Source organism: Staurois parvus, unplaced genomic scaffold, assembly GCF_062004578.1.
Source record: "Staurois parvus isolate SC_StPar_1 unplaced genomic scaffold, SC_StPar_1.0 ptg001329l, whole genome shotgun sequence".
In the NCBI taxonomy this organism is placed as follows: Eukaryota; Metazoa; Chordata; class Amphibia; order Anura; family Ranidae; genus Staurois; species Staurois parvus.
Genome location: NW_028319125.1, coordinates 1830264 through 1856758, shown reverse-complemented (window position 1 = coordinate 1856758; position 26495 = coordinate 1830264). Strand labels below are relative to the sequence as shown.

At 43.3% G+C, this 26495-nt stretch overlaps 1 protein-coding gene across 1 annotated transcript in view; it reads left to right on the top strand.

Annotated features, from left to right (window-relative positions):
* The first annotated feature begins 430 nt into the window (after positions 1–430).
* The window catches only part of LOC149436867 (prostaglandin D2 receptor-like), a 69225-nt gene continuing 43160 nt past the window's right edge, over positions 431–26495 (top strand). The window contains exon 1 of the mRNA XM_089661366.1: positions 431–1345. Coding sequence (XP_089517492.1) covers positions 431–1345 — 915 coding nt within the window. The remainder of the gene's footprint in view (positions 1346–26495) is intronic.

The following is a 26495-nucleotide window of genomic DNA, read 5'->3' as shown; positions in this document are numbered from 1 at the left end:
CACCTTTTATTTCGATGCACCTGGAGCGTTTTTAGCCGATTTAAACCGAAGGCTCAGTTGAGCTCTGAACTCAGCCCTGTCTGTCAATAAGATAAATACCATTTTCAGTGAGTAAACTCTAATTCATACTGTGGGAAGAATATGTTTTTAATGCTTCCCAGCTGTACTGCCTTAATCTAAAAACATTTTTTATCTCACGCATTCTCCTTCCTTGAGAAAGACAATCAAATCCTCTAACTGTAGCTGCACTTTTACAATATTACGGTTTTCAGAATGACCAACAAAACTCGTCTTGTTCAATTTACAACACTTCCCCTTTGTCAACTTCACTTTTTTTTGGCCTTGATCCAGCCTGTCAGTAGAATAGGATACGCCTTGTTTAAGCTTATTTATTTTACATGTCGATAGCTTTTCTCCACCTCCTTCAGACATGCTAGAACCATTCAGGAGCAAAACGTTTCAGACAGATGAGCTGTCCGCTACTCTCAGACATTTGCTGCTGCCTCCTTTTGGCTGCAGGACAAATTTAACCACCGTATTGAATTTTCACATGGAGTACTATCCTTGTTCCAACAACCGAGCTATCCAAGGTAGCTACTCGGTCTTACCGGGCATCCTATTATTTTCCGCTGGAGTCATAGGGAATGTCCTTGCCATTGTAATCCTATGGCAACACAAGCTACGGGGAAATAAGAAAACCACTGTTTTTTACATTTTGGTCACTGGATTGACTATAACCAACCTGATGGGAAAATGCTTGGTCAGCCCAATGGTTCTTGCTGCCTACTCCAAAAATCAGACTTTGGTGGAGATGGTTGGAAACAGAAACCTTTGTGACGTTTTCAGCTTCCTCATGATATTCTTTGGCTTGGCACCAATGCTCATTCTTTTTGCAATGGGTCTAGACTGTTGGATTGCCCTTGCTCACCCGTTCTTCTACCACAACTACATCACCAAACGGGTTGGTCTGTTGGTTCCCCTCATTGTCTACATCTTCAGTGCCGGGTTCTGCTCCTTGCCTTTTGTGGGCTTTGGCAAATTTGAGCAGTATTGTCCTGGAACTTGGTGCTTCATTCAGATGTCTGTGGAGGGCTCAAAGCCCGAGGTCCTGGCTTATTCCGTGCTCTATGGGACCATTATGGGAATATTCATTTTCGCCATCATCGTCTGTAATGTGGCTATAATGAGACGCCTTTACCAAATGTACCAGATTCAAAGCCAAAGGAATGTCAAATCTGGAGTGAAAGGGGAACTTGTTAAGCAAGCAGGGATGGAAGAGATGGATCATCTTATCCTCTTGGCAGTCATGACCGTTCTCTTTACTGTGTGCTCACTTCCTTTAACTGTATGTATTGCCAAAATAATTGGGTTACTTAAGGTGTGCTACTGTTTAATCACAAGAAGTGGTATAAATCAGCTCTTTACTCCGTAACAGGGAATATCAATGTTATTTATGTCTGTTGTTTAGAAAATGCACACACACAATTTTTCTTTTAACAATGATTCCAGTTATGCACTTAACGCTTTTCATGCAATAATAGCTTTTATGACAATACAAGAATGGTTACAATACTCTTTTTGTGAAAGGAAACCGGTCATGGAAGTGAAGGGTAGAAACCAATTACATTATCTAGAGGGGCCTGCAAGTACCTGTCATATCTTACGTATAGGTTTGTGTGCACCTGGGGAGCCCCCTGACCCTGGGAACAATGCCCATGTAGGATTCGGCTTCTGCTCTTACTTGGAGCCCTGCCATGCCTCTGCAATCTAACTACTGAACCTCAGTAGCCAACAGCTATATTAGACCTCAAGGCAGCTGTGGGCATAGAGAAGCACCAAGTCAAAGACTTAACACGCAGGATTGGAGTGCAATGGAAGTACAGAGAAAACACAACTTGATGTGACAGATTATGATTCACATCTCTGTGGTCCTGCGGGCCATGATTGCATGGGCACAAGAGCCCATTCATTTGAATGGACTCCCATGCCTCAGGACACGCAGGGAAGAAGTCTCTGCACTACTTTGGAAATCGTAGCCCGCACAGGAAACGGTGTTCCCAGTACAGCCGCGATTTCCAGCACGGGTGGCGTGCCATTAGAATTAATGGCACCCACATGCGGGTCCCGCATTCCTCTGTGTAGGTGGTGCAGCTGCAGGTATTTGTGTGGGTCCTGCACAGGGACGGACTGACCATTTGGAAACTCGGTCACTGCCCGAGGGCCCTGGGTCAGTAGGGGGCCCCATGAGATGCCCCTGGTACGTTTTTCATAGGCTTTTTGGAGTTTGGGCAAGGACACAGGGGCCCCATGATCCCCTATTGCCTGGGGGCCCCAAAGGTTGTCAGTCCACCCCTGGTCCTGCAGTGGCACCACCTGCACAGATGTAAACCAGGGGTAAAAGTGTATTTTTATCATGTAGGTCCTCTTTGCATTCACACATTGGATTCACAGGAAAGGTTCACTTTAACCCCTTCATGCCTAAGGGTAAAACAAATCTAAATGCCTAATCACAATTCTGCAATGTTGACATGTGTTAGTAAAACCATCCATATCATCACAACTACTTTGTACATCCAGGTAGATTATACCTTGTTTTTTTCAGGACATATTGGGATTTCATTTGGTGGTAAATGGTAATGGATAGCTCTTAATTTTTTTTTTATTATCAAAGGAAAACTGGCCCAAAATCGTAAAAAAATCATTTTTTTTTATTTAGCTGTGTGTTTCTTGTTACAACCATAAGCTACCTCCATAGAACAACCCAAAATAAATTCTCCAGCTCTTGCCGATCGCAGCGATACCATATATGTGTATTTTATTTGTTGTTTGTACCCGTAGTACAGCCCAGAACAATAGTGCGCATTTTGTTTTTGTGTTTTTTTTTTTTTTTTACCTAAAACACACTGACACTGACATTAACACTAACTGACACTGATACCAATTTTTTTTTTAAATCCTGACATTTGACCCTGACCTTTGACCCTGACCTTGACCCAAACACTAACCCTGACACTGAACTAGATCGAACCTTGATCTAGGTATTTTTCTTTATTTTTAATTTTATTTTTTTTTAATATTTATTTATCTTCTTTATTTTTTTTTTTACAAACATTTTTTTATCTCTCTATGTCAGGAGTTAGAGAGATACAATGTATCTCTCTTCTCCATTCATAGAGAGAGAAAAAACAAGGGGGCCGGGCTGCACAATGACTTTTTTTTATCTCTCTATGTCAGGAGTTAGAGAGATACAATGTATCTCTCTTCTCCATTCATAGAGAGAGAAAAAACAAGGGGGCCGGGCTGCACAATGACTGATCACTGTGATAGCCAATCAGAGGCTATCACAGCAATCACCTGACCCGGAATCGGGAGTCCCGGGTCCCGATCGTTGGAACTGGACCCAGGGCTCTCAGTGACACCGCGGTCTCTGTGCTGGGAGCACGCCAAGCGGCGCGCTCCCAGCACAAAGACAGGTACGCAAATATGAGGCCCCACGGAAAAAAGCCCAGTTCCGTGAGGCCGCATATTTGTGTGCCGTCAGCATCAAGGGGAATGCCATTCCAGTTAATGTGCATACCTAGCCAATTTTGGATAGAATTTGAATAGAACGTTGAAGGATTAGAGCCCCAGTTGGGTTTGCACTTCTATTCCAGGTTTTGTTAGAGAAATTTCCCTTCATTAGTCATGAGAACAATTATTTCATCAGACATAAGTTAGGAAAAATATCCAACTGCAACAAGGACAGAAAGAATATTTTTTGCAGAGTATTTTAAAAGTTAGATCTCCCGTCAGCTTATTATTGCTGTTTGTATCGCTGTTGCAGATTCTTCATATGTTCAGCCTGGTAAAACCGTTGTCTGATGATATACTAAAAGAGCTGAGAATCCTCCACAATACATTGGCTGAATATACACTTCAATTACCTAATCGTGTGCAGATAAAATAAGTAAACAGGAATTTGTTTTTCACATTTATTGTGATGGATTTACTAAAGGCAAATTGACAGGGCACTTTGCAAGTGCATTTGCTCCGGAGCTCAGTAGATGAGGTAAAGTTTCCTTAGGCAAAGAATACCCAATTACATGCAAGGAAAAAAAAAAACAAAAAAAACAGCATTTTGCTTGCACAATTTACTAAGCTTTGGAGACACTGCACAGTCTATTTGCCTTTAGTAAATCTACGCCATTATGTGAAGATTCTCAACTCCTTTAGGAAATCCACCTGGTAAGTATGAGAAAGTAGAGTGAAATTAGTCTAATTGTCTAATGGATAGCAGCAGAGGCGTCCCTAGGGTTGGTGTCACCCGGTGCGGTAACACTTGGTGACACCCCCTCCGACAATCCCCGCAGAATGGATCGGATCTGCGGATTGAGCATAATGGATTGGACTCCGATCCATTATGCTCAATCTGCAGATCCGACCCATCCTGAGGGGATCGTCGGCTTTCTTTACAACCTACCTTTTCTTGGAGCAGGTCCAATGTCACCCCGATGCCGACGATCCCCGCAGGATACTAATCCTTCCCATTCTGTCCAACTGTCCAATATGAAGGACAGTTGACAATACCAAAAAAAAAAAAAAGAAAGGTTTACCTTATAAGACTAGAATGGCTAACGTGCATTAATACCTATCTATCAGAAACTATAACTATGGGGTTGATTTACTGAAGGCAAATAGACTGTGCACTTTGCAAGTGCAGTTGCTCTGGAGCATAGTTAATAAGGTGAAGCTTCACTTTGCAAAGAATACCCAATCACATGCAAAGAAAATAGAATAAAACTGCATTTTTGCATGCACGTGATTGGATAATGGAGGTCATTAGACCTTCCCCTCATTTACTAAGTTTTGAAGGCACTGTTCTTGCAAAGTGCACATTCTATTTGCCTTTAGTAAATCTACCCCATTATGTGAAGATTCTGAACTCCTTTAGGAAATCCACCTGGTAGGTAGGTATCAGTAAGTGGAGGGAAATGAGTCTAATTCTCTAATGAATAGTGGTAAAACCCTTATAGGGATTCTAATCCTTCCCATTCTGTCCAAAATGAAGGACAGTTGCCAATACAAAAAAAAAAAAAGAAAGGTTTGCCTTATACTGTCAGGGCAGATCAGCTAACATGTACGTTAGTACTTGGCTATTACAAACTTTGGGGTTGATTTACTGAAGGCAAATAGACTGTGCAGAGCTTAGTAAATAAGGTGAAGCAGAGGCGTAACTTGAAGCTTGTGGGCCCCGATGCAAAAGTTGACCTGGGGCCCCCCACTAACACCCTCTGCTTCCATCGCATGTCAAGATACTCCAAGTTATTTCAGATCTTTATTTACATATTGAGAGGGTAATTCAAAGGATTTTGGAGAATCTGTCCACATTTAGATATACCTCTCCAATTATTTTGAATACTTGTAAGCAGACTCCAGTGTAGAATGTAAAAATTCTTGCAAGAATATATTACAACCTTTTATTTCCATCCCCCCAGTGAAATCATTAAACTCTCTCTTCTCTCCTATTCTCTTCCTCTCTCTCTCTCTCTCTCTCTCTCTCTCTTTCCTTCTTTCTCTCTTCCCCCCTCTCTCTCTTTCCTTCTTGCTCTCTCTTCGTCTCTCTCTCTCTCTCTCTCTTCCCCCCCTCTCTCTCTTTCCTTCTTGCTCTCTCTTCGTCTCTCTCTCTCTCTCTTCCTCCCTCTCTCTTTCCTTCTTGCTCTCTCTTCCTCTCTCTCTCTCTTTCCTTCCTGCTCTCTCTTCCTCTCTCTCTCTTTCCTTCTTGCTCTCTCTTCCTCTCTCTTTCCTTCCTGCTCTCTCTTCCTCTCTCTCTATCTTTCCTTCTTGCTCTCTCTTCCTCTCTCTCTCTTTCCTTCTTGCTCTCTCTTCCTCTCTCTCTCTTTCCTTCTTGCTCTCTCTTCCTTCTCTCTTGCTGTCTCTTATGCAGGCCATAGACGGTTCGTTTATAGGCCAAATTTTCATCCGAAAGAATAATTGGATGATTTTTGCACCGATAACGGGGCAATTTTCGCAGTTCCTCCTCATTTCTTTTATCGGTCATGCTGGAAAAATGGCAGATTTTCGTAATCATTGGTGGCAACAGAACGACCGATGTTTCGTTATTCGGCCAATAAACAAACAAACAGTCTATGGCCTGCATTACTCTCAAATCTCAAACTTTACTTCTAACTCATTCTCTCTTTCTGTCTTTCTCTCCCCCATCTATTGTTCTCTTTCCATTACTTTCTCTCCCCTTCTTTCTCTCCCCTTCTCTCTCTCCCCTTCTCGCTCTCCCCTTCTCTCTCTCCCCTTCTTTCTCTCCCCTTCTTTCTCTCCCGTTCTCTCTCTCCCCTTCTCTCTCTCCCCTTCTTTCTCTCCCCTTCTTTCTCTCCCGTTCTCTCTCTCCCCTTCTCGCTCTCCCCTTCTCTCTCTCCCCTTCTCTCTCTCCCTTTCTCGCTCTCTCATGTTCTCTTTCCCTCTTTTTTCATCCTCATTGAACCTCACTCCATTATTTCAGTGTCAGTTCACACCACAAACTGCATGTGATATGCACAGCGACACTCTGCAGCTCCTGTGCAATTCACGTGCAGTTCTGCGCAGTGCAATTTCAGCCCATTGAATGGACAGAAATTGCACCGCACCACAAGTATTGCATGCACTAATTTTTAAAATGCACTGCAACAAACGTACCATGCGATCTGGTGTGAGCAAACACACTGCACGTGCGACCTGTGATTAGGGTATCATTAACTTTTTACTGACACCCACTGCAGATAGCAAATGGAGTGTGTTTTGCATGGAGTGTGAATTGCACAGGAACGCACAGCACGATCCCATGTGATTCCTTTGCAGGCATGGTGTGAACCAGCCCTGGTTTCTTCAGGTGTTCATCTCTTTCTTTTGTCTGTATGCAAGAAAAAAAAAATAAACGTTTGGCTTACTGCACACTGAAGGACATTTCCATTACACTGGTTAAAATAATACAGGCAGTCAGTGTCCTAAACCATTCACAGGCAAGACCATAGTATCTATAATGTGAAAGTTAATGCTTCTGTCTGGTGAACAATCACCACATGATCGCAACTGTGACTTCTGTGACCCCTGTTACGCCAGTGAGGTGAAGCTTTACTTTGGAAAGAATACCCAATCACATGCAAAGAAAAAAAAAACAGCATTTTTGCTAGCACATGATTGGATAATGGAAGTCATTAGACCTTCCCCTCGTTTACTAAGCTCTGGAGACACAGCACTTGCAAAGTGCACAGTCTATTTGCCTTTAGTAAATATACCCTATTATTTGAAGAGTCTCAACTTCTTAAGCAAATCCGCCTGCCTAGAGAGTATCAGTAAGTGGAGGGAAATTATTCTACTTTTCTACTGGAAAACCTCAAAAGGTATTCTAATCCTTCCCACGCCATCCAAAACAAAAAAAGTTTTGGACAAATAAAGCAGGATATTGATTCAAAATGAAGAACAATGGACAGCACAAAAAAAAAAAGAACTGAAAGGGCAGAACGGCTAACACATGAATTAGTACTTGGCTAGCACAAACTATGGGGTGGATTTACAAAAGGCAAGCAGACTGTGCATTTGCAAGTGCAGTTGCTCCAGAGCTTAGTAAATGAGGTGAAACTTCACTTTGCAAAGAATACCCAATCACCTGCAAGGAAAATAAAAAAAACAGCATTTTTGCTTGCACATGATTGGATGATGGAAGTCAGCAGGGCTCTGTTGCAACTGCACTTGCAAAGTGCACAGTCTATTTGCCTTTAGTAAATCAACCCATTGTCTCTAAGCATAACGCTTCATCATATTAAAGCTGGGAACACATTGTCCAAAAATTGGCTGGTTCAGCAAGAACCTGCAGACAATCGGTCAGTGGGGTTGGTTTACTAAAAATGGAGAGAGCAAAATCTGGTGACGCTGTGCATGGCAGCCAATCAGCTTCTAACTTCAGCTTCTTCAATTAAGCTTTGACAATAAAAACAGGAAGCCAATTGGTTTCTATGCAGAGCTGCACCAGATTTTGCACTCTACAGTTTTAGTAAATACAGGCGTACCTCGGTGTACAAATTTAATTGGTTTTCCGGGACGTTTCGCATTGCAAAACATTCGTAAACCGAAAAGTGGGTTTCCCATAGGAATGCACTGAAAACCAATTAATCCGTTCCGGAGGTCAGAAAAAAGTAAAAAAAGTCTTATCTGTTCAAAACTCTTTATAAAGTGAACTTTAAAGGCATAGTACTGTACAGGGACATCATTAAAAAAAAAATTTGTAAATGCATTGAAAACCAATTAATCCGTTCGTATTATGAAAAAAAATCTTAACTGAGCCATTATTTTCAATGGATTTTCATTCGTAAACCGAAAATTACGTTAACTGAGGCGTTCGTAAACCGAGGTACGCCTGTAACTGTCAATGTGTACTGCAGTCTGTTCAACAGAAGCTGATCTAATGACCAGCTTTTGTCAAAGGGACATGCTGGAAATCCAGCATCTGATCAGTGCTCACGGCTGATGGCTCCAAGCACTGAGCAGCATATTCTGGCAAGTTGGGGGGTGGGGGGATATTCCCCAGGGGGGGAATCCCTATTTAGAATACAATAGCTCAGCAGGGGAGATCACACACCAACATCTCTTGTGTTGGTATGGCAATCTGTCAGTTTTTTTTTTTCATTTAACCCGCTGAGTTGAACGGATAAAAAAAAAAAACTGGCTTTATTGGTAGAGCACAATAGAAGAGAGCAAAAAAATGTTTCCAAGTGCGTGTTTTTTTTTTTTTTATTTCCAGTCTAATCAGAAATTTCTTGCTTGAACGGTATCACACAGAAACAAAAACCGTGTCCATACATGCACCTGTCAGTGAAAAGAATGCAGACACAATAAATAGTATTTCATTATATGGAAATGGTTAACAGTTTTCCAGTGGGGTGGGTTTTTAGTGGCTATTTTGGAGTTAAATTAGCCATAATCAACAAAAAGCGTACAGGAACATGTCAACATATCCAACCAAATGTTTAATCAGCATCCAGATGGCTGTTCAGTTCATTGACATCGCCCGCAGTGCACTGTGCATGATAAATACTTAATAAGTTGTTCTCTTCTCCTCATCTAACAGCTCATAATGTGATATTCCTGGGTATAAAGTAATTTCCTGGGCAGGTTTATATTGGCTTTAGGCTTTTACAGATCTCGTGACAAATATCAATACCTTGATCAGTATGCCCAAGGTGGATGTACTGATCAAGGTAAAATAGTTTTTTTTATGTTTTACACAGCTTGCATATAGTGCTTAGTGGAGAGCTTCTTTAGAAATCACCTTTATTGTCATGGAACCCAATATTCTGCAAGGGAAGACAAAAAATATACATATACAGAATATATAACAAATGTAGCTTGAGGATTGTTACATAGATTTAAGTAAGTACTCTCCATCAAATTCTGTCAGCTTTGGCCGTTCAACCTCTTCCCATGGGACACTGATGTTCTGTTATAAAAGGTGGACCACTAGGTTGTTGTGGTCTTCCTTGTTTCAGTTGGAATTCAGCACATTGCAATTCTGGGTATGTGGTGGTTGAGTAGGAGCATGATGTCCAGCCAGCAATAGCCTACGATCCATGACAATATCTTCTAGCTTCTGCATACCATTTTGTTTCTAGATTTCCTTGTTTGTGATACATGGTCGGATTTAGGGGGATGTTGTGCTGGGGTGGGCTATCCCACCCCCCCAGATTTTAGCTGTGCCCCCCCCCGAGCCAACCGTAACCTGCCAATATACTGCTTTATATCTGCTTTTTACCGTCCTAGCCTGACACTATACTGATCTCAGTTATGCCTTGTGTGGGAAGAAGGAGCTCTGCTGTTTGTGCCCAGGCTGTGTGCAGTGTAGGGATGAGAGAAGGATCTGTCCTTCGCCCTGCCGGCAGTGACCCCTGTCCTCCGCCCTGTCGGCAGTGACTCCCGTCCTCCGCCCTGCCGGCAGTGACCCCCGTCCTCCGCCCTGCCGGCAGTGACCCCCGTCCTCCGCCCTTCCGGCATTATAGGATGGGGGTCACTGCTGGCAGGGTGGAGGACGGGGGTCACTGCCGGCAGGGCGGACGCTTGTGCCCAGGCTGTGTGCAGTGTAGGGATGAGAGAAGGATCTGTCCTCCGCCCTGCTGGCAGTGACCCCTGTCCTCCGCCCTGCCGGCAGTGACTCCTGTCCTCCGCCCTGCCGGCAGTGACTCCCGTACTCCGGCCTGCTGGCAGTGACCCCTGTCTTCTGCCCTGCCGACAGTGACCCCATCCTCCGCCCTGCCGGCAGTGACCCCCGTCCTCCGCCCTGCCGTCAGTGACCCCCCGTCCTCCGCCCTGCCGTCAGTGACCCCCCGTCCTCCGCCCTGCCGGCAGTGACCCCTTCTGCTATTTATATATTATAGGATGGGAGTCACTGCTAGCAGGGTGGAGGTAGCTCTGCTGCTTGTGCCCAGGCTGTGTGCAGTGTAGGGATGACAGAAGGATCTGTCCTCCGCCCTGCCGGCAGTGACCCCTGTCCTCCACCCTGCCGGCAGTGACTCCCGTCCTCCGCCCTGCCGGGAGTGACTCCCGTCCTCCGCCCTGCCGGCAGTGACCCCCGTCCTCTGCCCTGCTGACCTCCCATCCTCTGCCCCCCTGACATTTTTACTGCACCCCCACATCGGACAGGCTAGACCCAGCCCTGTCTGCGTATGTGTTGCCCAGCATTTTCTGTAGGCATCTCTGGTGAAATGAGTTCAGTTTTTGAGCAATTTTGTTGTGATCTTTCTAGTTTTGCTAGTGTATAAGGCAGTGGGAATACAAATTACAGCATATGGGGGCACCTTTGAAGATTGTTAGAGCTATTTGGGAGTAGCTTCACTTCATTTAAAAAGTGAAAGGTTGTAACAAAAAAAACACAAATATTGCTCAAGGTAAGTGGCTCATTAAAGGCTCTGCTGTGAAAGCCCTGTGCCAATTCAGTTCATTGCACTCCGGCAAATCATATACAAGATGAAATTAATCACTGCACTCCAGGCTGCAGCAACTTTTCATTAAATAGCAGAAGGGGTCACCTCTGACGTGTTTCACTCGCATAGTGAAAGTAGGTCTTCGGGTTAACAGAGACTCATACATTGGGGTGGATTTACTAAAACTGGAGCACTCTGAATCTGGTGCAGCCGTGCATGGTAGCCAACCAGCTTCTAACCTCAGCTTGTTCAATTAAGCTTTGAAACTAAACCCTGGAAGCTGTTTGGTTTCTGTGCAGAGCTGCACCAGATTTTGCACTCTCTAGTTTTAGAAAATAAAGCCCATAGTGTAACATGCACTAAAACATGCCTTTAGCTTACATTCCCACAATGCACAATAACGCGATGTGTTGTGATTCTCATAAAATAGGCCCACACACAAAAAAAGTAGTGGGCAACATTCCTGGGCCGTAGCACACCACAAGTTCCAAAAAAGGGATTGTGTGTGCTTTTTGGTCCATTGCTTTGCATTGGTAGCCCATTCCCAATTAATTCAGATTGGTGTATTTTTGAAAACATGATGCAAAATGCTGTCTCCAGTATTGAGCACCAACCACCGATATTAACCTATCTTGTATAATCAATCATAGGAAAAGAAGTTAGCTATTGGAAGAGGATGCCGTCATCCACAGTGATATAGTGATGTTTTGAGCTGCTAAGAGGGCATTGAACCTGTCTATCCTAATCCTCACTTAAAGTATCATTTTCTGTAGCCTATCCTTGCCAAAAGTGACAGGAAAACGTCATGGAGTCATAGAGGGCAGGACAAAGATAAAAGGTACCTTAATCCCCCACTACCACCACAGCAGCATATACACTATATTGCCAAAAGTATTGGCCGGCCTGCCTTTACACGCATATAACCTTTAATGGCCCCCCAGTCTTGGTCTATAGGGTTCAATATTGAGTTGGCCCCGCCCTTTGCAGCTATAACAGCTTCAACTCTTCTGGGAAGGCCGTCCACAAGGTTTAGGAGGGTGTCTATGGGAAGGTTGGACCATTCTTCCAGAAGCACATTTGTGAGGTCAGGTACTGATGTTGGATGAGAAGGCCTGGCTCACAGTCTCCGATCTAATTCATCTCCAAGGTGCTCTATTGGATTGAGGTCAGGACTCTGTGCAGGTCAGTCAAGTTCCTTCACCCCAAACTCCCTCATCCATGTCTTTATGGACCTTGCTTCGTGCACTGGTGTGCAGTCATGTTGGAACAAGAAGGGGCCATCCCCAAACTCTTCCCACAAAGTTGGAAGCATGCAATTGTCCAAAATGTCTTGGTATGCTGATGCCTTAAGAGTTCCCTTCACTGGAACTAGGGGGCCAAACCCAACCACTAAAAAGCAACCCCACACCATAATCCCCCCTCCACCAAACTTTACACTTGGCACAATGCAGACAGGCAAGTATCATTCTCCTGGAAACCATGGCTCAGTTGCTGTTGTTCCAAGTTGCTTCCACTTTGTTATAATCCCACTAACAGTTGAGCGTGGAATATTTAGTAGCCAGGAAATGTCACGGATGGACTTATTGCACAGGTGACAACCTATCACAGGACCACGCTTGGAGTCACTGAGCTCCTGAGAGCGACCCATTCTTTCACAAATGTTTGTAGAAGCAGTCTGCATGCCTAGGTGCTTAATTTTATACACCTGTGGCCATGGAGGTGATTGGAACACCTGAATCCAATGATTTGGAGGGCGGGGCCAATACTTTTGGCAATATAGTATATTCACCTTTCCTTGCTTCCACGTTGAAGTAGATAGGGAGGCTTTCCCTGCCGGGCAGTAAGAATGGGGTTCAGGTTCAATGCTACCATGTGTTCAGGTCCCCCTGGGATTTACAAAGTTTGCAACTTGCAAACTTTTGGCCGACAGCTTTGCAGATATGCTGCCAAAAATAAGATACAATTTACAATGCAGTGCATAGCCTTTGTTCGTGCTCAGCAAGAGCAAATAATTAGAAGGAAAGGATAGGATAACTCAACACCCTTTATACAAAGGGAGGGCTCATAGCAGTTGTTAGGGGAGATGACAATTTTGTGTTGAAAAGAATACTAGTTATCTATTTATTTTTGCTAATTTCAAGCAAGCATTTCAAAACTGTTTACAAAAACATACTGAGTAGGTGGGAAATTCAGTGACCCTTTGTCCTGCATAGAGGTAAGCATGTCATAAGAGAAATATGAATGCAATCATTGCTAACCTTCTTCTGAAAATGTGAGTTTCCTGGCTTTATTGCTGACCCTTTGGCTTTGATTCTTTAGGAGTCACAGAACAAGAACAAGTTTGCAGACTGGGTAACTCCAGAGAAAACAATGTTCTCATCCAGGGTTTCTCAACTAGGGTTCCTTCAGAGGTTTCTAGGGGTTCCTTGAACAATGAGCAATTAAGGGGGTAATTGTTCCCATTGTCCACGAGTGTAATGAGCATTCTTCCCATTGACTATTACACTAATGCAGGGGTCTCCAAAGTTTCTAAACAAAGGGCCAGTTTACTGTCCTTCAGACTTTAAGAGGGCCAGAGTGGCCAGTGGGAGTAGAAAATGTCCCAGCGTCAGTAAGAGTAAAAAAAAAGAATGACATAGTGCTTGTAGTCAGTGGAAAGAGGAATAGTGTCCAGTCATTGGTATTAGTTGGAGGAATAGTGCCTCACCATTGGTATTAGTGGAAAGAATATTGCCCCATCAATGGTGTCAGTGGGATGAATAGTGCTTCATCATTGGTGACAGTGGGAGGAATAATGCCCCATCATTGGTGTCAGTGAGAGGAACAGTTTCCCATCATTGGTGTCAGAGGGAGGAACAGTGCCTTGTCATTGGTATCAGAGGAAGGAATAGTGCCCCATCATTGGTGTCAGTGGAAGGAAAAATGCCCCATAGTTGTTGCCAGTGGAAGAAATGGTGCCTCCTTGTTGGTATCAGTGGGAGGAATAGTACTCCAAGGGCCGGATAGAGGCAAGCAAAGGGCCGCATTCGGCCCACGGGCCGCAGTTTGTAGACCACTGCACTAATGTATTATGAGTTGTAGATAAAGTAATTTTTAGCAGAAGTTCCCTGAAACCACAAAGTTATTTCAAGGGTTCCTCCTTGTTGAAAAGCTTGAGAAAGGCTGTTCTCATATGTGTACTTGTTCGAGATCAGTGAGCATATCCAGCCACCTACCATTTTCAGAGTGAGAACGCAGCAATGATAGCCCCTATGTTACTCATAACAAAAGGAAGATTGTACTCTAATACCAGGCACCCAGGTTTTTTTTTTAAGAGAATAGGTGCTGGAACTCACCCCTTATCTCCGCCACCTACCCACCTACCAGCACCATCTTTTGGTTCCACCACCTACCAGTACCATCCCTTTTAGTGAATGCAGAACCAAGTATCATTTTGTGGTGTTAAGTAATTTGTATAGAATTTGCTAAAGATAACATAAAAATCAGTAAAATAGATCCCCTACTGCCAGCAACAAAAGCACCCCCAGGAACAAAAGCACCCCCCCAGCAACAATAAAACTCCCAGCAACCAGAAACAATAGACCCCCTCCCTCATCAAGAGATCCCCTGACAGCCAGCATCAATAGACCCCTCTGCACACCCCAGCACTCTTTGCCATTACATCCATTCAGTGCTGGAGGTGCCGGAATTGTGATCCCGTGCGTTCTCACTGAAAAAAGCCCTGGCAGGTACCAAAAGTTGCTTCCCTATTGGCCACAGAAAATTCAGGACTGGATTATAGATTGGGGGGGGGCGGTTAGAGATTGGGGGGGCAGTTGACAGAGCTATAATCCTTTAATGTCTGGGCATTACATACACCTCTGTCTTGTTTTGTTTTTTTTTTAAAGTTTATGGTACACACACGCTTACCTCAATCTGTGGTCCTGCGACATCTGAGACTCCAATCCTTTGCTCCTCACCACTGGAATGTGGGCTGGGAACCCCTGGAAGAACTCAGCACCCATCCGGATGACATGGGTGCTGGTCCTCTACTGATTATAGTGTAGGCAAGAGTACACCGACAAAACCAGCTGCAGTGGGGCCGGGACATGATCAGCCACAGAGAAACGTCAAGGAACTGGTAGTCTCAAACAAAACTGGCAGGGCAGAAGATTATAGGGCCAAGGATTAAAGTGGTTCCAAAGGCTGAAGGTTTTTTTTTTAAGGTAAAATACCTTCTGTGTCCACCTCCCACCCAGGCCCCCATATATTTACCTGACCCAATCTCAATCCAGCAGAGGCTCTCTCCCTAGGCTCAGAGACAGCAGCTGGAGCCATTTGCTCCTGCTGATGTCCATTACAGCTAGTGAGGAGAGAGTGGGGGGCGGGGATGAGCTGCGCTCTCTGTGTCTAGGGATACATGGACCTGGCTTAGAAGCAAGCTCACATGAGTGCCCCCCAGGGGCGGACTGACCATTTGGAAACTCGAGCACTGCCCGAGGGCCCGGGGTCAGAAGGGGGCCCCATGAGATGCCCCTGCTACCCTTTTCATAGGCATTTTTGAGTTTGGGCAAGGACACAGGGGCCCCATGACCCCCTATTGCCCGGGGGCCCCATGAGTTGTCAGTCCGCCCCTGGTGCCCCCATAGCAAGTGGTTTTCTATGGTGGGCACTCGCGGTGGGGGGGGAGCCAAGAGTGTTGGCAGGGGACCCAAGAAGAGGAGGATCGGAGCAGCTCTGTCCAAAACCATTGCACAGAGCAGGTAAGTATGACATGTTTGTTATTTTAAAATATAAGGCGAATATTACTGTGTTTAAGCCTTTGTGTAAAAAAAAAAAGAAAAAAAAAAAACCAACAAGGTACAAGATTGCTATTAGGGGGTTGAGAATTACCTATTTTTTTCACATGGCCATAGTTGAGCTTTATATGAGGAAGAACAAGGTCATTGCAGCAGAACTGATGAAATACTGATATCCCGGAAAACACTCAACAAGTGAACCCCCCAACTTTTTCCATGTCAATCAACACACTTCTGCTATTCACAAGGGAAGGTCATACATGAGCAGAGAACACAAAGTAAAAGAGCTTATAGTGAATGAACACAATGGATAAAAGTGTCGGCGTTAAATCACTTTTTTTTCCTAGCCGTGATAAATACTGCTCTGGTTAAAATATCATTTTTTCTCAGACATCTACTGTTCTTTCTGTGTTTCTCACATTTCTCTATCTCCCTTGCACTGCATTACCTTTTATATATTTTTATTGTATTTGTTTAACCTAAGCTTAAAATTACATGTCAGTTCAGCAGAAAGGCCGCCCAGTGCGCTGAAGTATACGTTAGCATTCGTGTACAGGTGATTAAGATATGAATGTAATGCAGGAGTCAACATCACCCACAATTCTTACAATGCTTTGTCTGTTCTTCAGAGGAGAAATTCAATACATAAAACTGATTATCAAAACATTTACAGCCTTTCCCTTTAGTATCATATTCTTTCTATTTCCTTTGCCTCGAATACTTTCACCTTCACACATCCCATTGGGGGTGATTTACTAAAACTGCACGGTGCAAAATCTGGTGCAGCTCTACATAGAAACCAATCAGCTTCCAGTGTTTTTTTTTTTTTCGAAGCTTAATTGAACAAACTGAATTTAGCAGCTGATTGGTTACCATGTACAGCTGCACCAATTTTAGTAAATCTCCCCCATTGTGTCTACGAAATTGACAATATTGGGACATTATGCATATTAAAGGTTCAGTCCATTTAAAAGTATTATTTTAGTTATATACAGAGATGGGTGGTCTGAATCAATATAGCTAGAAACTTGCAGGGTTTGGCCCAGTGATGCCAGAACTGTTCTCCAGCTGACTGCTGACTTACAGGAATGACAGCGGCATCACTCCTGTTAAGCTGAGCAGGCGCGGTGATAGATGCTGGAGGAAGAATTCTCCAATGACAGCCTTCTGTAGGATGGAAGAGAGCAGAGAGAGGAGGGCACCCACATGGAAGAAAAATATATTTGAAATATATTTTAATAATATTCTTCCCAAATATATTGACATATATTTGAAATACTACAATTTCGGCCATATTCAATATATATATATATACACACACCGCATGCTGAAATGCATTTTTTATATATTGCAAAATATATGAAAAATATTTTTACAAATATATATTTTTTAAATATATTCTTCAGATTTTCTTTAACATATAAAAAAGTAGTTTTACTGTGTATTTTTACATATATTTGTAAATGCATTCCAGAAATATAGATTTGTGTTTTTAAATGCATTCCAAAAATATAGATTTGTATTTTGAAAGACATACAGTATATTTGAAATGTATTTTTAAAAATATTTTTCATATATTTTTTAATAAAAATGCATTTCAATATATATATATATATATATATATATATATATATATATATATATAAATAATTTTTTTTTTATTGGAAAATATTTTGCAATATATTGAATATGGCCAGAATTGTAGTATTTCAAATATATGTCAATATATTTGGGAAGAGTGTTTTTAAAATATATTTCAAATATATTTTTCTTCCATATGGGCAAACACAGCGCAGGCATCCTTTGCAGTACAGGCATCTGCTTGGGAGTGATGGTGTCCAGCCCTTTTTCATGTCTCCCCTTATCATGTAGCACATCACACAACCAGAGATTGGAAGTAGTAGCTGCCTTCATTCCCAGTGGGTGCCACCCTGAGAAGATCTAAACTGTGAGTACACAAAGGGTGTACAGGAAGCAACTTTGTACCCTCAAAGCCCCAAAGAGCCCCATAGCCACCCTTCAGCCCCCCTCCCTCTCCTAAGGCTACCCAGGGCCCATTAGTTCTATGTACCCCACAAAGTCCCCAGCTCAGGGGCGGACTGACAACTCATGGGGCCCCCGGGCAATAGGGGATCATGGGGCCCCTGTATCCTTGCCCAAACTCAAAAAAGCCCATGAAAAAGGTACCAGGGGCTTCTCATGGGGCCCCCTACTGACCCCGGGCCCTCGGGCAGTGCCCGAGTTTCCTAATGGTCAGTCCGCCCCTGCCCCAGCTCCCCTCCTTCATCCTACTGACACAGAACAAGCTGGGGGTAGTCATGCATGCTTGCTCCCAATCCCCGCTCTGCGTGTCCATAGGACACAGAGAGCAAGGCTTTTCCCCACCCCCGCTCGCTCGTCACTGGCTCTGAGTACCAGCAGCGGGAGCCACTGTATCTGAGCCAATGAGGAGCTTGAGCTCTCATGCACAGTGCTGGATCAGGTTCAGGTAAGTATTTGGGGGGGGGGGCTGTGAGGGGCAGCTTCAGACAGAAGGTTTACAAAAACTTTGAGCTCCATCATTTGACTGCAGGCAGGTGCTATCTTATAATAGCAAAAGATAAAACTGACACTGAACTCTGGTTTAAAAAAAATATATTCAAATATGTATTCTTGACTCAGAAAGCCCCTTCTATTGCTCTCATTCTCCTCCAAATTCTTGTTTTTACTGCCACGGTTATCTGACTTCCTCTTAAAAGGTTGGGTACATTCTTTCTTTATGGTCCCACTGTATGTAGGAATGTGGCCACCCTCTCTTGCTTGCTCCTGAGAGGGGCTATGGACTATGGGAGGTGTAGTGTGCATAGAACAGTGTACGTGGCTCCACTTATTATGCACTGTTCCTTCCAAACAAACAGATGTGATGAGGAAAAGGAGATGTTTGGGATCTCAGGGATCATGTTACAAAGAGAAAAACACAGTAAGAAAACATATCATGAAAAAGAGCTTACAGGGCGATCAGGCACAAGGAGCTGAGAGAGCTGGGGGAGAGGAAACAGCAGGTCATTGATCCTCCCAGTGAAAGGCTGTGTGTGTGTGGTGAGGGGCAGGACAAGTCTAATCATTGGAGAACAGGCTGAGTTCCCAGCACAACCAGAGAACTGACCACACTGGGCTCTCATGCCTAGTGTGGTCAGTTTCAGTTTTTGATAGGAAACCAGAGGGACTGGCAGGCTAACCGGATCACCAGGGATATCTCACAAAGGAAGAACAGGATACTTTTTCATACAAGTACATGGTACAGCAGGCACATTATCAGGAATATGAAATGTTAGGGTAACATTCTTTAAGTGGTAGCAGTGTATGAATTATTAATTCAGAATATGGATATTGTTTAGTGTCACTTTACAACTGCCTTTGTAGCCTACCCATAAAGATACACTCAGTCGGCACTTTATCAGATACTCCTACTCAGTGGTGTATTTAGCGTTTGTGCTGCCCTAGGCAACACTAAAATTGGGCGAAATGCACAATTGTCTGTGTTTTATCATGTTTAGGAAATGCTCAGGTGTAGCCTAAGGAGGGGACACTATAATAGTAAACCACATCAGGCCCCATTTATACAAGGAATGTTAGGCAACATTAGGTGTGGGATGACCAAAATTTGTTCGCAAAAAGGTTGCCTCATCTGTCTGTACTGTAACTGTATATATCAGTGGTTCTCAGCCTGTGGGTTGCGACCCCTTTGGGGGTCGAACGACCCTTTCACAGGGGTCCCCTAAGACCATCAGAAAACACATATTTCCGATGTGTAAAGAGCAGCTACTGTGTAGAAAGCAGCTGCTGTGTTGAAAGCAGCTACTCTGTTAAAAGCAGCTACTGTGTTGAAAGCAGCAGTATTGGAGGTAAAAGGACACTCATGAATTATAATTACTGGGTAAATAATTATAGGGTTGGGGGTCACCACAACAGGAGGAACTGTATTAAAGGGTCACGGCATTAGGAAGGTTGAGAACCAATGGTATATATCATTGCATCTAAGTGTAGCCAGGTGAAATATACCTTGTTTTTTTTCTAGATAAATTGGCTCTTGTAAATATCTCCTAATTTTTTCACTATTAAATGAAAAGAAGCCAAAAATAGTAAGACAAAATCTATATTCTTTTACATACATTTCTTAGGCTAGGTTCACGTATGTGCGGGTGGTGCAGCTGTGGATCCACGTTAAAATCTGTAGGCGGATGCCATTATTTCCAATGGCATGCTGCCCACACTGGAAATCGCAGCCATACTTGTAAAATGGTCGTGAGAACCACAATCGGGTTCAGGGTAGGATTTGTGCTGCTGTTTCTAATTTTTGGAGAAATTAATTGCACGTGCACGCCGGAAAATGATCACACTGACAACTGTGCAGTATAACCACGTCCTCGTCTCTGTTTATTGCAGGGCGGTGCTTAACCTTTTATACATAGAGAACAATAGAGTATACGTCATTATTATGTAAATATGATCATAGTCTAAGAAGCACATTTTGGTTGGCTGAAATATAGAAAGAAGGCAAGAACTTGAAGCTTGTCGCCGTTATCTCTTCACTCCCTCACGTATTCAAGGCCGTAATTGCAAGATCCGCACAGCTCGGCGGGAGGGGTCGAGAACATCTCTGAACAATCAAGTTGAGGAGGACTGCAAAGCCCAGCAGACAAAATATATACACACAACACATATATTTAGAAATATAAAAAAGTATAAAAGTAAATACGTACAAAATGTATATATTCAGGAGGAAACCGAATAGGCATTTTACCAAATCCATCACACTGGGAACCGAGGTTCCTTTGCAGGCTGTGTTTTCAGAAGGAGTGCAAGGACTTCTTCCCTGCATGTCACAGGGCACGGGAGTCCATTCAAATGAATGGGCTCTTGTGCCCGCGCAAAACGCAGCCCGCACGGCTGCATAGATGTGAACCAGGAGTAAGGGTACAGTCATATTCAATCCATGGATCCATCTTGTCAGTGTAAAACAACCCAGTTTGGGCTTCCAGATATTCTAGTCAAAGCTTAAAGGCTCGTTCACACTTGACTTTATTTCTAACTCTTGCCAAATGCCCCTGTAGCATTTCACAGGCGTTAGACAGGCGTTTGGGAAGCGTTTTTAACGCTCCCCAAATGCCCCATGCGTGGTTTTGAGGCGGTTGATAGGTGCTTGCCAAGCATTAAAACCGCACCACAAACGCCTATAATGAAGTTAAATGGTTTTAATGCTCCTTAACTGCCTCGTAACTGCCCTGCAAACACCTACCAGGCATTTGCGGAGCGGCACCATAGACTTGAATGGGAGGCTTCAACTCCTCCTGACTGGACAAGAGGCATCTGTTTTGGCGTGGTGCTAACGCTTCAGTGTGAACAACACTGTGTGCTGCTATGTGCAGGATTTTCATAGGAGTTTGAGAAGCGTTAAAAACGCTTCCCAAATGCTTGCTGACAAAGCTAGTGTGAACTACGCCTAGTTGCACAAACTGAAGTTAGAAGCATGGCTACCATGCAGAACTGCACCATATTTTGCACTCTCCCATCTTAATAAAACAACCTCAATGTGTACCCCTTTATTGATGCTAGATAGGTGTACTAAATACAGTAGCCACTAGTTGGACAAGGCCTTGATCACACCGGCGCCCTTAAAGAAGACCTCTACCCATAAGAGGAAGTTCGCTTTAAGTCCTCCTCCCCTGCCACATTTGACATATAATTTTTTGGGGGAGGAGCAGAAACCTAGTTTTGACAGGTACCCGCTCCCAATTCTGCTCAGATTTACTAGGCAATTGGAGCAGAAGTTCTCTCCCCCTCCATCCCTACAGTCTTCTGAGACACATTCACAAAGCGTAGCGCCGGCTACCCACATATAGGATCCCGGCACTGGGAACCAAATGCCAAGTGAAGAACTAGCCCAGGTGAGGATGGCGTTGGGTCCCTGGACAGGTAAGTATCCTTTTATTAAAATTCAGCAGTAGCTGCTGACTTTTAATTTTTTTTTTTTTTACAGAGTGGATCTTCTCTTTAACTTTCCTAACAGTAATCCAGAGTGTGGCTCGGGGTTAATTTTCAGTACCAAAAGCGGTAATCCCGAGTCACACTCGGGATTACACTGTAGTCCTTTTCCTGCGATCCCCCCATCCTTACCTTGTCCTGTGATCCCCCGATCCTTACCTTGTCCTGTGATCCCTTGATCCTTACCTTGTCCTGTGATCCCCCGATCCTTACCTTGTCCTGCGATCCCCCGATCCTTACCTTGTCCTGTGATCCCCCGATCCTTACCTTGTCCTGTGATCCCTTGATCCTTACCTTGTCCTGTGATCCCTTGATCCTTACCTTGTCCTGCGATCCCCCGATCCTTACCTTCTCTTGTGATCCCTTGATCCTTACCTTGTCCTGTAATCCCTTGATCCTTACCTTGTCCTGTGATCCCCCGATCCTTACCTTGTCCTGCGATCCTCCAATCCTTACCTTGTCCTGCGATCCCCCGATCCTTACCTTGTCCTGTGATCCCCCGATCCTTACCTTGTCCTGTGATCCCCCGATCCTTACCTTGTCCTGCGATCCCCCAATCCTTACCTTGTTCTGCGATCCCCCAATCCTTACCTTGTCCTGCGATCCCCCGATCCTTACCTTGTCCTGCGATCCCCCGATGTCATCCCGCTGTGTCCTCCAGCCGATGCCGGCATCCGTCTTCCGGGTTTTCTTCCCTACGAGCATCGCAATGCAGGGGGGTGGAACCGGCGGGAGATTCAAAAAAAGTAAAAATATGACATACACACAATACATTGTAATCTGTTAGGATCACATTACTGTATCAAACCATTTCACATACATTTTGTCCCGAGTGCTTTGTCCTGTGCCCTGCCTGCATTTTGACTTTTCTTTCTGCCTGGAAACTGAGAAACGTTTATGGCGTCCAAAAAGCATCCCTTTAGGTCAAAAGCGGTTTTAGACCGGCTAGAGAACAGCGATAGTAAATCAGAACCACTTGTAGAATTGAGTGATAATGATTCGTGGGGGAAATTCATCATCAGACACTGAAAACGATTCTGCGACTTTGCTCAGCGATGTGCGAACTTGGCGCTCTATTTCACATTTCAGTGTTTTTGGTTTGATTATATTATTGAATTAAATTTATTATTACTATATTATTTTTATGATTATTTATTATATTATAATTTATGATTTCGTGTTTCAAACTTTATCATACCCGGGATGTTTACTAGACTCTTGTTTGGACAGATTTAAGTGAGTTATTCCTAAGAATTACAGGCCTACAATATAAATCAACAAATTTCCATGCAAAACAATGTACCGCTTTGACATTTAGACCACCAGGGAGGTTAAGCCTGTGCGAGGGCTGTGTTTACCTGCACAGGGGTGCACAGGGGTTCCGTGCATCTGCATGGTTGGAGTCCCATTCCTGTCAATTGGGATGCTGCAGCTGCACAGACACAGCTGCTGCTCCCAATTTGATATCTGTGTGAGTGTGGGTGTGCGCCTGGGGACACACACGACTGTCAAACTGGAAGCAGTGGCTGTGTACGTGCAACGTAAGATCCCAATCTAGCTATTTTAACTTTATTTCATTCACAATTTTTTGTTTACATTTTTGATTTGATTTTTATTTAATTTATGTTTTTTTACACCAAAAATGCCACATTTTTAGGCATACAGCCATTTTTTAAAAATGATTTGAATGCAGCTCATTGCTTGGGGCTATACACACAGGCATGTAAATATCAGAAAACTAGTGCAAGGTTTACATTAATGAAAAAGAAAAAACAAAACTGGTCAGTGTTTTATGCACGCATGCACAAGTATGCATGTAAATCACCTTCCCCTAAATAGTGAATTATATTATAGTTAGAAGAATGTTTACATGTATATGTATGTAAATGCACTACACGGACCAAAGTTGCCATTTTTTGCGCAGGAATTTTCTGCCAGGAAGATCCAGCGTTCACAAATTAGTGCCATGTGCAAAAACCCATTCAGAGGAGAAAGAGTACAGATTCTACAGCTAATGTTCGCCAATCACAGGCTATCACAGTGATCATGTGACTGGGATACGATCCTCGGTCTGTTTGCTGGGTGTGCGATTTAGTGACCTTCCAGCACTAACACAGGTACGCGGCCCTCATCCCTGAAACTGCATACCTATGTACTCTCAGCAGGAACAGCAGAGAGAGATATCATTTCCCCGGTACAAATCATTAGTAAGACCTCATCTGGAATATGCAGTTCAGTTTTGGGCACCAATTCACAAAAAGAACATTGGGGAACTGGAGAAAGTACAGAGAAGGGCAACCAAACTGATACGAGGCATGGAGGAGATCAGCTATGAGGAAAGATTAGAGGAACTGAATTTATTCTCTCTGGAGAAGAGGAGATTAAGGGGGATATGATCTCCATGTATAATACATAAGGGGGGATATGATCACCATGTATAATACATAAGGGGGGATATGATCTCCATGTATAATACATAAGGGGGGATATGATCACCATGTATAATACATAAGGAGGGATATGATCTCCATGTATAATACATAAGGGGGGATATGATCACCATGTATAATACATAAGGAGGGATATGATCTCCATGTATAATACATAAGGGGGGATATGATCACCATCAAGGGCGGACTGACAACTCATGGGGCCCCTGGGCAATAGTTGATCATGGGGCCCCTGTGTCCTTGCCCAAACTCAAAAAAGCCTATGAAAAAGGTACCAGGGGCATCTCATGGGGCCCCCTACTGACCCCCGGCCCTCGGGCAGTGCCCGAGTTTCCAAATGGTCAGTCTGCCCCTGATCACCATGTATAATACATAAGGGGGGATATGATCACCATGTATAATCCATAAGGGGGATATGATCTCCATGTATAATACATAAGGGGGGATATGATCTCCATGTATAATACATAATGGGGGATATGATCTCCATGTATAATACATGAGGGGGGATATGATCTCCATGTATAATACATAAGGGGGATATGAGCTCCATGTATAATACATAAGGGGGGAGATGATCTCAATGTATAATACATAAGGGGGGATATGATCACCATGTATAATACATAAGGGGGATATGATCTCCATGTATAATACATAAGGGGGGATATGATCACCATGTATAATACATAAGGGGGATATGATCTCAATGTATAATACATAAGGGGGGATATGATCACCATGTATAATACATAATGGGGGATATGATCTCCATGTATAATACATAAGGGGGATATGATCTCCATGTATAATACATAATGGGGGATATGATCTCCATGTATAATACATGAGGGGGGATATGATCTCCATGTATAATACATAAGGGGGATATGAGCTCCATGTATAATACATAAGGGGGGAGATGATCTCAATGTATAATACATAAGGGGGGATATGATCACCATGTATAATACATAAGGGGGATATGATCTCCATGTATAATACATAAGGGGGGATATGATCACCATGTATAATACATAAGGGGGATATGATCTCAATGTATAATACATAAGGGGGGATATGATCACCATGTATAATACATAAGGGGGGATATGATCACCATGTATAATACATAAGGGGGATATGACCTCCATGTATAATACATAAGGGGGATATGATCTCCATGTATAATACATAAAGGGGGAATATGATCTCCATGTATAATACTTAAGAGGGGATATGATCTCCATGTATAATACATAAGGGGGATATGATCTCCATGTATAATACATAAGGGGGGGATATGATCTCCATGTATAATACATAGGGGGGATATGATCTCCATGTATAATACATAAGGGGGGATATGATCTCCATGTATAATACATAAGGGGGGATATGATCTCCATGTATAATACTTAAGAGGGGATATGATCTCCACGTATAATACATAGGGGGTATATGATCTCCATGTATAATACATAAGGGGGGGATATGATCTCCATGTATAATACATAAGGGGGGATATGATCTCCATGTATAATACATAAGAGGGGATATGATCTCCACGTATAATACATAAGGGGGGATATGATCTCCACGTATAATACATAAGGGGGGATATGATCTCCACGTATAATACATAAGGGGGGATAGGATCTCCATGTATAATACATAAGGGGGGATATGATCTCCATGTATAATACATAAGGGGGGATATGATCTCCATGTATAATACATAAGGGGGGATATGATCTCCATGTATAATACATAAGAGGGGATATGATCTCCATGTATAATACATAAGGGGGGATATGATCTCCATGTATAATACATAAGGGGGATATGATCTCCATGTGTAATACATAAGGGGGGATATGATCTCCATGTATAATACATAAGGGGGGATATGATCTCCATGTATAATACATAAGGGGGATATGATCTCCATGTATAATACATAAGGGGGGATATGATCTCCATGTATAATACATAAGGGGGGATATGATCTCCATGTATAATACATAAGGGGGATATGATCTCCATGTATAATACATAAGGGGGGATATGATCTCCATGTATAATACATAAGGGGGGATATGATCTCCATGTATAATACATAAGGGGGATATGATCTCCATGTATAATACATAAGGGGGATATGATCTCCATGTATAATACATAAGGGGGGATATGATCTCCATGTATAAATACATCAGTGGTTCATATAGTGAACTCAGTGTAGAGTTATTCACCCTGAGGTCATCAAAGAGGCCGCCTATCAGTGTGCATCAGTGCCACCT